Genomic DNA, 19237 nt, shown 5'->3' with positions numbered 1-19237 from the left:
ATTCAATGGAAACATCGTATAATAGCATATTCACACAGTCTCATATAGACGGTTTTTGTCATTATAACCACTAATGAGAATGATTTACCATACAAAAATCTTTAATATAAATGAGCTCATTGTCAATAAATCAACTCATTTAGGACTGAAATTGTTGAACGCAACAAATGTAAATTTAAATAAAATGAAATGTAAATTTCCCACAAGGTGAAACTATTAAAAGTTGTAATATTTGTCATATATTTCACAAGTCAAATTTAAACAAACAACAGCTGAACTGTAAATAAAGGCACTGAGAAAGTAAATATTTAATAAAATTTTTATTTTTGGCACTGTTCCACGAACTACACGTAATAACTTCGAGTAACTAAACCAGCAAATTTTCGTTTAAATGAGAACATCTGAGAGAGCATAACATCCATTTCGAAATTTGAAAATGTTACACAGAAATTACTTGAACATTTTCTTTCGAGTAAAATTTGTGTTAAATTGTTTATTTGCGCGGCATTGGTGAAAGTAAAAAATGTCTGAAATTTTAATTATGTCAACTGTTATAAATAAATAGTGAAATTGATAAAAACACTTGCTATTAGTTTGTACTTTACCTATGTTTTACTCAAGTTTTACTACGAACATAACTATAATGTGAACGTTTCCTCATTAATATAAATGAGCAAAAGCCTAAATGAGACAGCGTGAATGTACTAAAAAAATTAAAAATAAATTCGAACAAACTTTTGCAGGTACCATTATTACCTATAAATTTTCGTTCGCTCACAAGCGTTCGCTTTAGTATGGATGCACCTTAAAATATGATTTTTTACGTATACATGTACATTTTCAATGAAAAATCTCTCTTTTGCCCATTTTAATATTTAATGGTTTATATACATTAATTCTTTAATAAAATAAAAATAAAAATTTATAATTTTAGATATTGAAACACATCTATTAATGTTAATAAAATATTACAGTTATATACATTAAATACAATATTGTCAAAAATTCTGTAGTACCATACTTATAAATATATATTCACCTCAAATGCAACCCTTGATAACTGGATTTTGAACAAGTCGAATATATAAAATAGTGTGGTAAAAATATATTTTCAGTTTTCGAATGAAATTTGTTGAGGAAGGTTGTGTATGAACGCATTGAATAATTTGTTGCCAAAATTTCTGTTTAAAAAAATTTAAGATTATCAATTAAAACTATTTCAAAAGATAGTCGAAGGCATTTGAACATTATTGCATTTTAAAAATATATAACTTGTATTAATACATAGTCTATTTTTAAGAAAAATAAGATATTAGCGAATTTAATTTTATTAAAAATATTACGTGAAAAATCGATAAAAATAGAATACCGTGTTAACAAATTGTGCGGCATAGGGCAAAAATTTAAATTCAAAAAGATATTGAGCTACTAAATTTTTGCAAGAAAATTAAGAAAAAAAATACTGTAGTACTAAATTAAAAAAGAAAAAAAAATAAAAATCAAATATATATGAGAGGGCCAAAATCCACATAAAAATTATTTTATTACACATAAATAATACTTATTAATAGCGGCGAAGGACGTATTAACGAAAGGAAAAAGCTATACGATCGCCAATTCAAAAAATCAAAATAAATAAAATAAACATTAAAAATCCAGTTGAAGAACAACAATTAATATTTTGATTTGTTTAGCAGCTGTGCAAAAACGCAATTCCTCACAATTGCGCCAAAAAGTAATAAAAAAATAAATAAGACCAAGTTCAAGTAATAAGTCAAAATAAACATTTAAATATTTAAGTGCCAAATTTATATATATATATATCTATATATATATAGAAAGAAAAAAATAAACAAACCCAGTCAACAAGTATATAAACGCATTTTATTTTGGATATTTGGGTCTATTAATATAGCATGGGCACAGAAACCAAATTCAATTGCTATTCAGAGAATTCTTCAACGGACGGCTGTATTCCTAAAGTAGTGAAAAGTTCTTCTGATCTAGCTCAAAAACTCAGCTCAAATGGAATTGACAATGGAAAAACTACACAAGTTAATGGTTCCACAAAATTAGTAGTACCATTCGTACCAATATTTATAGAAGAAAATAATGTCATTGATGGCGCAAAAGAACTCTTAACAGCTATACGCCCACAATGGAACCTTAATGATGTGGATTTTAAGGTAAATAAATTAAAATATTTAATAATATGCAATGCACAGATATTTTAACATATCTAAGAAAATTATGTATATTTAATTAGAAATTATATTTTACATATGAATAATTTCCATAATTAAATTTATTTACTATTACAACAATTATTATTTTTTCATAACATGCAATAGCTATTGGTTCTTATCTGATTGTTTACTTTTATTTTATAATTAAATAATATATTTCCATGGTTAGCTCTCCGACTTATTGAAAAATGTATGTTTCCTATCAAAACCTCTCATTCGTAGGAACACTTCTCTTGGACGGTCAATAATCTAAAACCAAATTTCGTTTTTATCATTAAAAGTTTAATTCCTTCTGAATGCACAAATTTTGATTTAAATATGTCCACTAAATAGAGTGAGTGAACTTCAATGTATATTAATTTAGTGAATATCCATTTAACAACAAAACAATTATTTTGGTGATCAAGCTTTCCGACTTATTGAAAAATTTTATGTTTCCTATCAAAACTTTTCATTCTTAGGAACACTCCTGTTGGACGGTCAATAATCTAAAACCAAATTTCATTTTTATCATTATTAAAAGCTTAACCCCTTCTGACCGCACAAATTTTGATTTAAATATGTCGACTAAACAGAGCTTCAGTGTATATTAATTTAGTATAAATCCATTTAACAAAACAAATATTTTGGTAACCATTTCATATATGATCACTTATCAGCGTTACTTAATGGTTTCGTTGCTATTATAAAAATATACTCAAGAACTGACACTGACTTCGGGTTATCTGAAAAGCATAATATAGTATTGATAACAATTTATGATTTTAGACTATTTGTTAAAAGACTTACATATTATTTTTTATTTAAACTATAAACATTAAATAAAAACAAATCGGAATCATTATCTTGTTATGTACACTCTGCACTTAAAGGAAAATTTTAAATAAATTTAGTACCCTTCTATATCTCTATCTTATGAACATGTACATGTGTTCTATATACTTGTATATATATGAACTCATAGAATTTGTTTTCACTAAGTTTGCTATTTTATAATTTATTTAAATTTAATGCGCAAAAGTATTAATGAATAATGAATCAACTTTTTTTATTTGTACACACACTAAAGTATTTGCTTTAATACTTTATATAGTAAATAAGCATTAAATACAACACTTTATTACTTTAGCATAGGAATAGGTATATATTTCAAGGCTAAATAAGCTTCGCTAATGCCTAGATGTACTGAGATTTAAAATATAATTATAGATAATATACGTAAAGAATTTTATTTTTGCATTTGAAATGTATAAGTAATATTTAAAAGTATAGAATTGTCTTGTAGTTTAATTTATATTCTGCATGTATTTGGTTATGTTCTTAAGAATATTAATTATTTAATATATAGAAAACAAAATATTTCAAATATTTTATATTGTTTGTCTTTCTTATAGAAAATAGCTTATTATTATAAAGAAATAGAAAAAATTTATAATATAAAATAACATATTTTTATTTAATTTTATATTTTTTGTATTTTATATTTTTATATCATATTTTATTTATTTATATACAATAAATAATATGCAAATATGCAATATATAATATAAACAACATGGTATACAAAAATATATTACAATTTAATAGTTATAAAAAAATTATTTAAATAATCATCAAATTTATATTTGATTTATATTTATTATATCTATCATTTTATATTCATTATCAATATTAATGACGCAATGATTCTAGTTAAATCTTGTCCTCCCTATCACTTTATATCAAATTATATAAATTGGTATTATATTTTTTTAAATCAAATTATTTATTATATGTAACTAAAAACTGCATATTTTTATATGCACTTTTTATTTTATTTTATTTCATATTATTTTTATATTGTATTTAAAATATATTTATATATATAATATTATTTATATAATATTATATTATTGTTCAAATTTGAACATGTGTCTGCGCGCTAATTACCTAAGTAACATATTCAGTTATTTGGGTATTAAATATTTTAGCATTTTATTTAATATTTTAGTATTTTATTTTATATTTTTAGTAAATTAAATTAATTTCTAACAAAGGTTTTTCAAAGCCTTAAAATATTTTGTTACCAAGGTTCTTTTACACATTAAAATATTAAATGTAATAACAGGGATTAGTTAATGTAACTGAAGAAAAAGGAAGTAATTAAATAAGGTAACAAAGAAAAAGGTTAAGGGACATTTCCTTTAACCTTGTACCTAAAAGAAAAACCTAATTAAACCTAATTATTAGACTATGTAAAATTTAGTATTTAAGAGCAAACATTATAGAAAATAAACGAGTCTTATATTTATTCTAAAACCGAACAGACGTGTGTTTTTAGTTGTAGTTTCTTGTACAATTATATATACAATAATATATATACATTAATATTATATGTACAATATTATATATACAATATATTTATTTCAATTTATATTAAATGATATAAATTTATATTTGATCTGGCTTCTAGCATATTGGGTCTAGCCTATGCGGTTAAGGAACTTTCGAAGTTCGTTGATATTAATTAACACTAGCTTCTCAAAATTATTTATGAATGGTTTTCATAGGTTTTCAAGAGGTTGTCTCTTCCTCTAGAAAGTTGAGTATGTATTAGGAAAATAAACAAGAGTCTCTTTTTCCACTGTCTGATTGCAGCGATCGCTGTAATATTATGGAGGGTTCCCATTTTAGTCGTCAGCCCTACAATAACATATGCCAGAAGCATGTAATTACTACTGATATTCGTATTATATCTGTTTATTAGAAATGATCAACACCATTGTAAGCTGCCGATAATACTTTACGGTATTAATACGAGGTCTATTATGCGTCCTAACAGAGTTATTGCGCCCACCCAAAAATTTTATTTGTTTGTTTTCAAAATAATTTGTATATATTATTTTTGAAATTAAATTTTCCTTTTAAGTCTGAACAGCTAATATTGTATTGTATATCACTCGAGCAATACAATGTATAAAAATAATATATACGAGTATTTTTGTGCGAAAACATTTTATAGATTGAATGTGTGAATGCAAAATGTAAATATTTTAAATATTTAAACATTTAAACATTTTCCTTAGTCACAGACGGAATGAAAAATTATTTTGTGCAGATGTCGGTAACAACATAAGTAAATACTTTTTTTTATAAAATAAGAGGCATCGAATAAGTAAAATCAATAAACGGATTTTTGTATTTGTTTAAATAAAACACATTGTATATAAAAAATATACATATAACGAGTGTATTATACTCAAGTTTCGCTGTTGACGACACAGCCTTTTTTAAATAAACAAATATTTATTTGCGAAAAAAGTATATATGTGTTTTAATGTTCCTATTTCATTTAAAATAAATGATATAATTAAATATATATTATAATAAAAAAATGCATACATTAATTTTTCACTCTTTAAGTGATGGACTTTTCTTAAATTTATATGTACTATTAAAATAGGTTCTATTAGGCATTAGTGAAGTAGGATTTTAAATTCAAAAGTGGGGTGTGAAATATCACTCTTAAGTATACCGCATTCATCATGATCTTAAAGCTGTTTTATAACCGGTAATAAAAACTTGCAACGGATCCTTAACTTTGCTTGGCAACCTTATAATCATAATAATTCAAATCCAATAAATTAAATTCATATATTATATCCTTAGTTTATTATAAAATAATTCTACTATATTTATTTTTATGGAATGGTGTTTATTATATATTACATTATAAAAAAAATTTTTTTTTTAGCTATCGAATGAGAAAATCTTTTAAAATCGACTATAAATATTTTTGTTTAATTCCTAATTATAATTTAAATAATATTTATATTATATGAAATTTAATGCTAATATGAAATAAATTTGAGTTACAATAAAAATAATTACATTTTCTTCCACGCTAATTTAGTATGTATAATATCTTTTCCTTTTATTCGATTTTTAATATATCTATAAATTATATGAAATCAGATTATTATTAATAATTATTTGAATTTAAAAATATTTCGTACTTAAAACAATGAACGAATTATTTACAATCATTTGTTATGTATAATATCATTCTATTATTAAATTTGAAATGATTATATAAATTATATTTAATTAAATTAAATTTATTAATACCTATTTTATATAAAAACAATACAATCTTTTTCCACGCTAGTGACTAACGCTGTATAAATTCACAGTGCATTTTATTTTTATTTAAATTTAAATACTTAAAACATTCTGATGTCTAAAAGTTATGTAAAAATATTCTTACAAGGAATTTTTTTCATAAGGGAACATTCCATTAGATTATATATATAATAATATATAATATTATTTTATATTAATAGTGGGTATTTAAAGTGGAATGAAACAATATGTTTATATGTTAATTAATTTATATTATATGGATTTTTTCAAAAAAATGAATGGCTTATCCATAAAAGACGAACAGTTTTTTATGAAATTCACAGCATATATATTGTAAAATCTTTACCAGGCATATAAATGTAGTACCCTAAATACATTGTTTGGTAACTACTTTACTTAAGTATTAGCAAGCAAATAAAATGTTTGTTAATTACTTCAATTTGGTTTTATTAAGTATTTTTGTAAAATTGAATTTGTCAGGGTTCAGGTGTAGATCTTTTTGAGAAATTTGTTTTTAGTCTGGATTTAGATCTTTTTAGATTAAAAAACTTGTCAGCATTTTTATTGTTGATTCTAAATTTAATATTTGAATGGTTGGAGGGCTTTAGCATCGGGATAGGACCTATATTTGATAAGTTTATATTTAATGATATTAAGATACTATCTGACTAGCAAATATCCCGTAGAAAGACTCAAGGTATTGTTGTTTATACATGTTGAGTATAACACGTCTTTCGTGCCTCACTTTCTTGCAAAGATTCATATTCATGTAATATATTGCTTTATTATGCCTCAGGTAGGCCCATAACCAGAAATTTATCTCAGAAGAGGTGAGTAGTATCTTTCAAATGAAATACTGCAACGACTATTTCTTAATTCACAATTGAATCATAGTAGATATATGTATACATAAAGTTTCTTAATTTCTTTCGAGAAAGGTGAAGATTTCAACCTTTAATCCCCCACTTGACTATGCTCAGATTATGCTTGTTTAGCTTGCCTGCCATTACGACGATTCCTTAGTTTACCATTTAATAATGCCGTTATGCATAAAAAATTGTAAATAGATTGTAGATTTTTTTTCGAGAAAGGTAGAGTTTTCAATCCTTAAGCCCCCTCTTTACTACGTGTATGATCTCAGATTATGCTTGCGCAGCATGCCTGCCATTACCTAATATTCACTTCATACAATAAAGAAGTGCACAAACATTCCGTAGACTTTGTTACTGGTGATTAGAAAAAATATAAAATAAATGCTATATTAAGATTTAATTATTAATGCTTCAGCATTTTTTCCATATCAGGTTTAAAATTTATTAATGGTTGTTATCAATTCAGTACATTACCCTTTAGAATCATAGGTTATCAGACATCCTATTGGGTGTTTATAAACATAATATTTCTTATAAGAAAACTGTTTTTAAATATTTTTTTTTATTAAAACTTATTAGGTATACGTATATTTTTTTTTTAATTAATTAAAGAAAAAAATTCCCATTAATTACTAATCAATCAATGTTAAGTAATCGTTTGTCAAACGTCAGGTAAAAAAGAAACCGTGTCATTACTTGGAAAAAAACAAGTCGTTTTAATATTCAGAGATAAGTCAGAGATAAATATTCTATATTTTTTTCTTTCATATAAATTTTACATGATGGGACACATTTTTGCACGTTTCTTATTATTTTAAAAGATTATTATGTTTTTATTGTACTTAAGGGAAGTTTAATAAAGTAAAAATTACGTATAAATATAAAAACTATAATATTTAGTGTAGTTTTTAATACTCGTTTATTAATATAAAACTAGGCTTGAACAACTATTCACTCTTATTTTCTAATAACAAGAACCAACCTATGTTGCTCTATTATCAGGAAGTGTTAATATAGGTTTCATTATTGCGTTATAACAAACAGATAAGATAAAATATTAATAATAAAATTAGTGACTAAACCATGTACGTAGATGTTATTATCTTATATTACGAAATAGATAATTACAAAATTTTTGATATTACAAATTATAAGTAACAAGTCTATATAATGTCGGTATTAATAGTTCAACAATAAATTAAATAAAGTGCCTCAATTACAGACATATTTATCGGTTAGGAATTTTTATATTTCAGAACTAGTTATTCCGTGTGATGTAACAACTAATTATTGATCTATAAAGTTAGTTCGCTAATTGATAACAGTATAGATATCCCTCTCTACATTTAATTATCTTAATATATTACTAATAATGGCTCAATAATTGATATCAAAAGAGATATTACTGTTACTATTGCAATCTTATAATTGCTAAATTTTAATTTTTATTATAGGATAATCACTGTAAAACATAATATGGACAATACCAATGGCAACTTGTGTAATAGAAGACGTAGGTAACTTAGGACCTGAAGATACTTAATACTGACTAAGTTGAATACTATTTTACAATATACACTGTTATTCTATACACCTAATCTAATAAGCTACTAAATATATCTCACTTTTTCACATAATTAATTTACTTAATTACATCTGTCGCAACCCGTTTCTAAGTTTATAATATAGCACTCCTCTCCAGTCACTACAGTTTTGTACATTAATTATGGGTACTTCTTAACCTGATAACTTCATCAAAAACATGGTTTCATTTTGCTCTGACAACTGCTGTTTGAAACACCTTTTTTCCTGAAGCATCGTTTTCCATTCTCACGACATGTTTAGGCCAGTGGTTCAGTATTTGGTTTTGCAGGATTTGCTGGCAAAAATGTTACAAACAAAACTTATTAAAACTGATCTATTCATGCAGTACGAAATGGTGCTTTAGTTAAGATCTTTACTTAAAACATCTATTAACCATTTAAATAAAACTGAAAAATATCTGCGAACAAGTAACGGTCTTAATTATTGCATTTGCCTATAAATTGACTTAAAGCCTATATGAAGCTCAAATTTATTTATAGGGAGTCCTACTACTTTACTTGCCATCCTACGGTGATCTACAGTAAAGTATCCAATTTATAATTGAATTAAATTGAAAAAGAAAACGTTTACAATCAAACGAAGATTCTCCGTATTATCACAATGTCCCATTATTTTGGGCTTATTAGTTTCACGATGCACAAAGCTGTCACTCCAACCTAACTTAACATAAGCGAAAGTTTTAAATTTTCCACTTAACTTTCCAACTACTTTATGTACTATCCTAAGATGGTCTACAATTAGGGACCTAATTTACATTTGAGTTCAAACTAAAGTATTAAAGAAAATTTTAACTTTTCAATATTTGTGCAAATAAGATTGTCTAAGAAAACAATGTGTTTATAGAGAGTTACTCACTCTCTATAAACTTATCACATCCTATATGACTAGTCCATTGTAATTGGAATCATTTGAGCATACTAATTAGAAACTTCTTGACAAAATCATAGCAGTCTTCAATAAGTAGACAGAATTTTTATATTTCACTTACAGCTTTGGTTTAAGTACTCAAGATTTGTTAAGACTTCTTTCGAAACCAACGTATCTCTTACTTTTTTGACAGTTCATATATTATAAACTTATTTATGTAATATGTTCGACATATATTGGTCTTTAAATAAACTCAGTAAAATAACCAGTACTTTTATTTTTTATAGTATTATTATATCATTTAAGTGAAGTCATAGTAAGTTTATCTCATTTATGGTACATGGCTGATAATATATAAAGCTCTTGGTTTATGACTAATGGCTTGGGGGATAATTATTCGAGATCACACACTTTTCAGCGATGAACTCGCGAACTCATCCAGTATTGTTTTTAATACCAACGCGTTGATATTAAAAATTAATATTTGATTATTTCGCGATTTATTTATTTATAATATTTTTTATTCCGTCAAATACTGGTTGGATTGTATGTTTGAAAAGAAGTGTAGATTAATTTAACGTCATCATAGTGACTTTTCACTGGTGACTAATTTATATCGAAAATTAAATTTTTGATAACAAAATTTAAACAATTTTATCTTTGTATTTAATTATCCATTATTATTACTGGGATAAATTTAAAAAACTTCACTAAAAATATATTTTAAAATGTTCAACTTATCTATAAATGTTAGATAAAAGAAGTCTAAAATTCATAAATATGTGGGAACTGAATTTTGTTAAGTATTCACGCGAAACTAATTAACAAAAGTTTGCTAATTTTATTATAATAATAGATAACTATTTATCATTACTTTTGGTATTAAATATTATTAACTTCAACAAAATTTTTAACTTACTTTATATAATGCATAGAAAAAAAACTGGCTAAACCACTATAAATTGTTTGAAGTTTTCTTTCTTCTCTCACGTCCTTTGCTAAAAAAATTATTTTTGTAATGTATAATTAAAAAATATTTGAAAAAAACTTTAAAAAAAAAATCAGGTAATAAATAATTTTAAAAGCTTTTAAGACTTGCAAAACTATTTTTTTTTCATTTGCAAAATATATTATTTCAATAAAATAAGAACCAGTTTTCGAACAAAGAAATTACGAACTTAACGAAAAAGCCGGTCATTGTTTTCGGCAAATGTTTTTTGTTAAGCATTTTATTTTTTTGTTAATATTTTGCTTTAATCACGTGTATCTAATGTAAATAACTTTATTTATTTATTTTTTTTTTGTTATTTTTCTGCTATAACATTTTATTTTGATAAATAATTTGCATGTTTTTTTTTGTTGTAATTTAGTGGGGAGGTGTGTGGTTTTACATAGTACGAATTCGATAATCCATACCGTCGACTGTTTTTTTTCTTTTTTTTTTTCTATTTCGACTTTTGCGCAATGGGGAACGCAATGAATGCGCAAAAAAGAATTCAGGAAGGAACACTGAGTAAAGAAGCAAAGAAAATAGTTTTGCGTTTCATCACTTCGAGTTCGAAAGTTTTTTTTCCTAGCACTGACGTGGTTATTTGTACTTTGCTCCCTGCTGCCTGCTACCAAAATTCTTTAGACGGCGAAGTGAAAGAACATTTTAGAACATCACGTCACGAATGATTTGTTTTTTTTTTGTTTTTGCCTTAATTTTTTGCTGAATGAGTGTGGTCAGGTGTGTGACTCGCTTTTGCTTTGCATTTATTTATCATACGATTTTTTTATATAGAAATTGAAATGATTTTGGTATATCAGAGGTGTTGTTAGAATTTGATTGCTCATTCTACTTTTTTGTGCCATTTTTAGTTTTGACAATTTTTTTACATTTTATTTATTTTTTTTCGTTTTTTTATTTGAACATATTTTTCTTGTATTTTTAAATCAGACATAATTTGCCTTCATAACTCATTTGGCAAAATATCTCTTGTTTGATTTACTTTTTATTTATATCATTTAATGATATAAATATATTTTATATATATTTAAATATATAATTAATGATAATAATTTATCTTTGTTATACATTTTTTTTAATTTACTTTACCTCGTCGCTTTGTTTGTTATATTGTCTGATAAGATAGTATGAGACATGGTATATAGTACTTAAAAAACGACAACGTTCAGAATGTCCTCAGCAATGTGCATTAAAAATGATGAAAGTAAGACAACTTTTAGCACAGTATCTCATATGATAAAAGTAATAAAATAACTTAATTTCGCTATGTGCATAAGTTCTTCAACAAAATGTAAATAATAAGTGTACCAAGTATAAACACTGATCTAAAGCTCACACATATTAGACTTATCTAGTAAGGCATCTCAGAACTCTAATCCCATTTAAAAGAACGTAATGAAATATATTATTATTGCAGTATAAATTCTATATTTTGAACTACCTTTAAGTAGAAACGTCTCTTATTCGTTCTCTGCACCTTGAAGGCGTTAAACACAACGCGAATAATATATATCAGTTTTCGGCATCCTTTATGTCTATAGGCATCCTCTGCGTAGTAGGCACCTTGATGTATTGCAAGTTGACTCAGAGAAGAAAAGCAAATATCTTCTAAAAGTGTACATATTAGATTTAAAACAATGATTGGAGTGATAACTGCGGCTAGGCTTTTCAATAAACGATGAATGCAGACTATGTCTTGAAGATATAGAAACATTATTATGTATCCGTAAAGAGTATTCTGCTCGTATGCAATATAATAAATAATTGATTCACAAAGAATAGTGACCAAAAAAGAGTATACAATATGAGAGAAAAATTGGATCATAAAGAATAGTGACCAAAAATCGATTTAGAAAAGATTAAGACTTTTCTGGATACAGGCAAAAGAAATTGAAAGAAATTCTTCGGTAATTATGTACAATAGTCCATTAATGGACACAGTATCACAAACAACTAGTGTTTTAGCCTATGATAGTATCTCATACTTAACACTAATACTGATTAATACCTGATACTAATGATTATTAATCATCAATATAGTGATATAGTGGAAGCCCTATGCTCCACTGTGAAAAGATGATAATAGAAGAAGAAGAAGAATATATTGATATGAAGTACCCTATATTATATAATATATAATGGAATGTATGTATTATAATATTATCTATCTTTTTAATTTTTCTCATTTAAATAGTTAAGATTTAATAAAAATAAACAAAATCCTATGATTCTCTATTAGTGATTTTGTTTTTTTAAAGTTTATAATTCGAGAACTCAATAAATCAAGACTTCCATTATTCAAACGATTTTACTTTTTGTTTGGGATTCGAATTATAAAGGTTCTACTGTACATATAAATTTTATGTCTATTAATTCCTGTATTCGGTAAAGAACATTAAAGCCTTTTATATATAAAATCAATTAATTATAGAAACAAAACTAATTTACAATGTCTTCTACTATATTTTTTTAATATTGATACACCTATTGAATTTTAAGGACTAAAAGCTCGGTTTCTTGCTTGCTATTATTGTTAAAATCATATTCGATGATATAATATCCTTCAAAATTAATTAATACAATACATAAAAATAAATTAATTAATATAAAAATGAAAAAGCAGATAAAAAACTATTATTAATTTAACATGCGTTACGATATGTTATCATATTAAACATATTAATTAGTTTATTTATGATCGTAATTTATCAGTATCAGAATAAACTATATGACAAATTTATAATATTAAGCATACCACAATAAATAATAAACAACAAGTTTATAGTAGTTAGTTTTTATCAAATAATATATATAAGGATAGTAAATAATTTTTTATAATTTAACATAGTCTGCCTGTCAAGTGCATCCTACCATATATTATAGTAAACAAACCATAAAACATATTTATGAGAATAAGTATACCGTATTAAAAATACTCACTTTATGACTCTAATATAGGCACACCAGATAGCAAATATACGAGTTTTTATATAAAAAAATTTAAAGTTTTCAACACTAATTCTAACAACTAGTTAGAACTAATTAACTAGTTCTTCAAATTATTCCCTTTCTGGTACAATACAATGTTCTCTGGAAACAACTTTTAAAGTCAGTTTTCAGAATGATCTTCAAAGTAAGTATCCAGCGATTTGATTTTTATCTTCTCAATCGTAACAAAACGGTATTTTTGGAGTGGTCTCTGAAGCTTAGAGAATAACTAGAAGTCTAGCTTAGGCGGATTTAATAGATTTCAAGGAACCAATGCAGCGTGATATGGTGTAGTATCCCGAAGCTCAAAATAAACAATTGACTGCCCATAATTTTTGCGATTAGCTTCATGTATGACTTAAAGAGCACTTAAATAATATTTCTTGTTAACCAGCAGAAGGAGTGCCGAACGCACGCCACCAAATTAACTGTTTCTAGACTGATCAAAATAAAATGTTAGCAAAAAAATGAGTTGCCATAATCGAAAAGTCCTCTTTTTTTAAATTACAAACTTTAACTTATTTTTTATATCACAGTATTAAATAATGTAACCGAAGAACATGGAGATAGGCAACAAGCTTGTTATTGGAGATTATGAATACGACCATTAGTATAGCTCTGCTAAGTCAAACAAACAGAAATCCGCTAGCTACTTCTTTCTAACCCAATAATATTTTAATTATGAAATTAAAAACTTTTAATAACTTCTAAATTTTATAGTTATCATAACATCTTCAGGAAATATTCTAAACCCCTTAAAAAAAATACAAACTCCATCACTGATATAATTAATTATCTTACGATTATTTATGATTATCTCATTTATTTTATTTATTTTTTGAAATAATTATTTTTAAAAGGTTTTTAGTACAACAACGTTTAAATTTATGTGTATTTTAGCATAAGCACTCCACTTTTATTTAAAATTATTAAATTATTTATTATTTCAAACAGGTTTATTTTTCCTAAAGTGGTTACTCATGTATGGAATATTCCAGCATAGGTAATGGGGACACTTTGGTTAGCGAAAATGAACCTGTACTATTAATTTGCAATTATTCAATTATTTTGATTGAACAAGATTAGATATGAGCAATCATAAAGGCCAAGAGTACGGAAAATGTGAATATACTTATATGTATTATAATCAGGCATATCATTTATTATATTAAAGTGAGTCAATGCAAATTTTGTAGGTGATATGATGTAAAAAAGGTCATAACAATCAAATAGCAATCTGAACTTGAGAACAATGCAAATAAATTAATAAATTGCAATGCATATTTTATTTAATGAAAATTTGCATCACCATATTTTCAACACCCTTTCCTCATATAAATATAGAGGATGCTTTTGTTTCAATATTTACTAATCAAATCGTTTAATGACAAAAATACAGGGGTTGCCTCGCAAATTATGTAAAAATATATATAACGTATACATCGTTTTTATTATACAAAATGCAAATTAATATAAATATACTTTTTCAATACATAATACAAAAATAGTATTAATAAGAGGGTTAAAGTGAACAACATTATCGTATAAGAGAAATATGTACGAGATGTGAAAAAAAAGTAACGAGTAAATCTAATATTCTAGATTTAAAGAATATGAGATGTTCTACTATAAATACTATAGATATGTGATCAAAACTATGGTTTTGAGCTCGATCTATGATTATAGCTTTATTAATTTGTTGTTTAAAACGTTGTCCTTTGATTGTTGTCGTTTGAAAATGAAAAAACACAGGATGTTATGTGTAAAGAATATATAGCATCCTGAGTCCAGTTCTTCAGGCCTAAATAAAGCGAACTAACTGCAAGACCGGTTGCTACTTTCATCCTGTCCCACCTCTATGCATAAAAAATTTAAAGATTTAGGTTGTTCTTTTTAATATATATCTCTTCTCTTTTTTCATAGTTTTAAATAAAATGTACTTATTTATTATACTAATTATTTTTGTTTTTAGAAATTTACGGATGGTATAACAAACAAACTTGTTGGCTGCTTTTATAATCCACCAAAAAATGGAACTTCTACCAATGGTAAATGTACAATCAACAGCTCACATCATAGTACTTCCACTACAAATGAATACGAACACATACACAATGACGGCAATGACTCTGGCAATCTTAGCGAATCCGACATTGAATCTGAGACAAGAAATACAGACTCAAAGTCCTCCAATAACGTAGTACTCGTACGAGTTTATGGAAACAAAACTGATCTACTTATTGATCGTAAAGCTGAGACACAGAATATAATACTATTGCATTCGTATGGTATGGCACCATCTCTATATGCAACATTTAAAAATGGCTTAGCCTATGATTATGTACCTGGAGTCACATTGGATACAAGCAGTGTATTGCGACCAGAAATTTGGAAATTGGTTGCTCATCATTTGGCCGCAATGCATCGTGTCGTAAAACCACAATCAGATAATTGTGATAAAAATAATCATATGCCAATGCTTTGGAAGAAAACACAAAGTTTCTTCGATTTAGTACCTGAAAAGTTTACTGATGCTGATAAACACAAAAGGTAATTTGCTTGAAAATTTCAATTTTATTTCGTCACATGCAAAATCATTATTTTATAGGCCCATATAAAGAGCAGGACTATGATGGGGGCGGCGAGGACGAGGGTGTTCGGCTGTTTCTCGGTTACTCTCTCGTCAGCGTTCGCACAAGGTCTATCTGTCTCCCTCCCTCTCTCTGCACGCTGCACGCTGGGCATGTGCATGTTATCAATTGATCGATCGATACGAAACGTTCAGCTGTTGTACGTTCGTTTCGCTCGTCTCGTTTGTTCGTTGATCGTTCATTGTTGCAAATTCGATAGTAATATCTTTGCCTTCATTATTTGTTTATAAATTTATTAATATCCAACAAAAAAAAAGTATATATTAAAAAATTCGAACACAATTCTGTTGAATATTTTTCACTGAAATTGTATTTCTTTCTCGGGGCTCTTCTCTGCTATTTGCGCAAATTGCTCTTCAATATCATTACAGACTTGAGGGAACGTTTTTGCCAATATCACGTTTACGTGCTGAATTTGCGGAACTTTACAAGCATCTGGAATCACTTGGCAGCCCATTAGTGTTTGCGCACAACGATCTATTATTGGGAAACGTTGTCTATACGGAATCTCGAAATACTGTGAATTTCATCGACTATGAGTATGCTGATTATAACTTCCAAGCTTTCGATATTGGCAATCACTTTGCTGAATTTGCTGGCGTTGATGAAGTCGATTATAGCAGATATCCTAAACGTGAATTCCAGCTTGAATGGTTACGTGTGTATCTACAGGCCTATCTAAAAAAAAAACACGTTACAGATGATGAAGTACATCGACTTTACGTACAGGTAAATCAATTCTCTTTAGCAGCGCATTTCTTTTGGACCATTTGGTGTTTAATACAAGCAGAACATTCCAAACTTGATTTCGATTATGTTGGGTAAGTTTTATCATATTAACTTATAGCAATCTCCAATTTATAGCAATTTTAACTGTATTATCTTTGCAGATATGCATATGTGCGATACAACGAATATTTGGCACGAAAGGATAAATTCCTTGCATTGAATATAAACAGTACCAGTTGAAGTCTCGACGAGTCTTAAGTATCTTTGCAATGCATTGCCTTATGTTCTATGAACGACGAAAGTTAATCACCATCCCAATATTTATCATTTACCATCAGTTATTACACAGAACTATATGCCCGAGGGTATTCATTCCGAACGCATTATACATTTATTTTTTTTAATTGAATGATAAATTGATAAATAATAATATAAAAAAAAAACAAATAGGAAAAACTCAATGCTGAAATGTTAATTGTGATTTTAATTTTTAATTCGTAATATGTTTCCTTTTAATAAGTTAACTTTTAAAATATGATTAATTAATTGGTGCTTTAAGCAAACCTCAAATTATAAATAGCATGAATTTTTCAATAAATATTGTAATAAATTTTAAATTAGTGGGTTAATTTCTTTAATTACTAAAATTTCTATCAAAATTTAATGCAATTAAGAAATTAAATTTAAGTAATTTAATATAATTTTCAACTGCATTTTTCAGAGTAATGCATTGTTTACACAATATTTATACATATATACGTGCATAAATACAATATATGTTTAGCTATAATTAAAAGCAATACATTTATGTTGTTTATAGATTTTAGAATTTTAATGATAAAATTTTAAATTGATTAATTGATTAAAGTTACTATTACTCAAACCTAAATATTTAATTATACTATTTTGCTAAAAATAAACATTTGAATATATAAAAAGAATATTTTAAATATTTATGAATTTTTGTTAATTATTCTGTTGATAGATAGATTTACATATTCTCAAAAGAAATCAGATTATCAAAAAGATAATGAACAGATTATATATATATAAATATATTAACAGTAATTGTGTATATTTTTAAAGTTGAACTTGTTTTTGTTTATAAATAAATAAATATATAAAATATGTATTTTAAAAAACTGTTTTTTTTTAACGAAATATATCAAAAGGTATGTAATTTTATAAAAATTAAAACTTATATGTATTTATTTATATTTATCAAAAGGTATATGTATTTTAGTGCAATGTAAAAAAAAATTAATTACGTTTGAGGTCCATTCTACAGTGGATCTACTCTACAGACCTAACAATCTACTCTAATGATCTAAATATCTATTTCAGAGATCTGAAGATGTATTCGAGAGATGTAAAGATCTATTCTACATATATACAAATCTACTGTAAAGATCTATTCTACAGATCTAAAGATCTACTCTAGAGATTTAAAGACCTACTCAAGAGATCTAAAAATCGACACTAGAGATATAAACATCTATTCTAGAGGTCTAAAGATTTACAAAATTATAGGGGATATTCACGTATGAAATGTAGGATTTCAAACTGAAAGATTAATAGAATTTGACCACGTGAGTTATCATTTTTAAGCTTGATATATAATTTTATGATATAATAGACATAATAGTTTTATAATAAAAAAACGAACAACGATGGTAATGTGGAAAAAACAAAGAATTACCATTGCCATTAGGTCCTGCTACGAGCTCAGTAAACAATTAGTGTGTAGAGCTCTGTTAATCGACAAAACTAACGCTCTTTAGATCACCCATCCTGTCAAGATTTATTTCAAGAAAATGAATGACGAAAAAGATGTTATGAGCGATAACCGGAGACAGAATATATAGGGAAAGAACTTGTCTTCAGTAGTCTAGCGACCGTCAAAACTATTGTCTTATTTAAAGAAGTTTGTCCCAATCATGGCAACAGTTCATTAGAGTATATTTTTGGCCTTTTTGAAGTAGATACTAGAGAGTGTTAGGTGCTGTAATCATTGATGTGGTCAATAGTTTTTTCATGCGTCCTTAGTTTTTTCGCATCTGATAGTTATTCAAAGTTTATAGAATATAAGTAATCTAAACTTCATTTTTCCAATTCGTTTGGTGAATTGGGTACGATAGTTCCAATAAT

The 19237-nt window shown here is 26.2% G+C and overlaps 1 protein-coding gene across 1 annotated transcript; it reads left to right on the top strand.

Moving 5' to 3' along the window:
• Nucleotides 1–1119: 1119 nt before the first annotated feature.
• On the top strand, nt 1120–17532 carry LOC119670916 (ethanolamine kinase). The gene is made up of 4 exons (XM_038081360.1): nt 1120–2186; nt 15682–16259; nt 16732–17181; nt 17251–17532. Exons 1-4 carry the CDS (start codon nt 1917–1919, stop codon nt 17327–17329), a joined length of 1377 nt encoding a protein of 458 aa, XP_037937288.1. The 5' UTR covers nt 1120–1916; the 3' UTR covers nt 17330–17532.
• Nucleotides 17533–19237: the final 1705 nt, after the last annotated feature.

The sequence above is a fragment of the Teleopsis dalmanni genome, chromosome 1 (genome assembly GCF_002237135.1).
Source record: "Teleopsis dalmanni isolate 2A chromosome 1, ASM223713v2, whole genome shotgun sequence".
Classification (NCBI taxonomy): Eukaryota; Metazoa; Arthropoda; class Insecta; order Diptera; family Diopsidae; genus Teleopsis; species Teleopsis dalmanni.
Note: the sequence above shows the minus strand (reverse complement) of the source record. Positions and strands in the feature narration are given on the sequence as shown.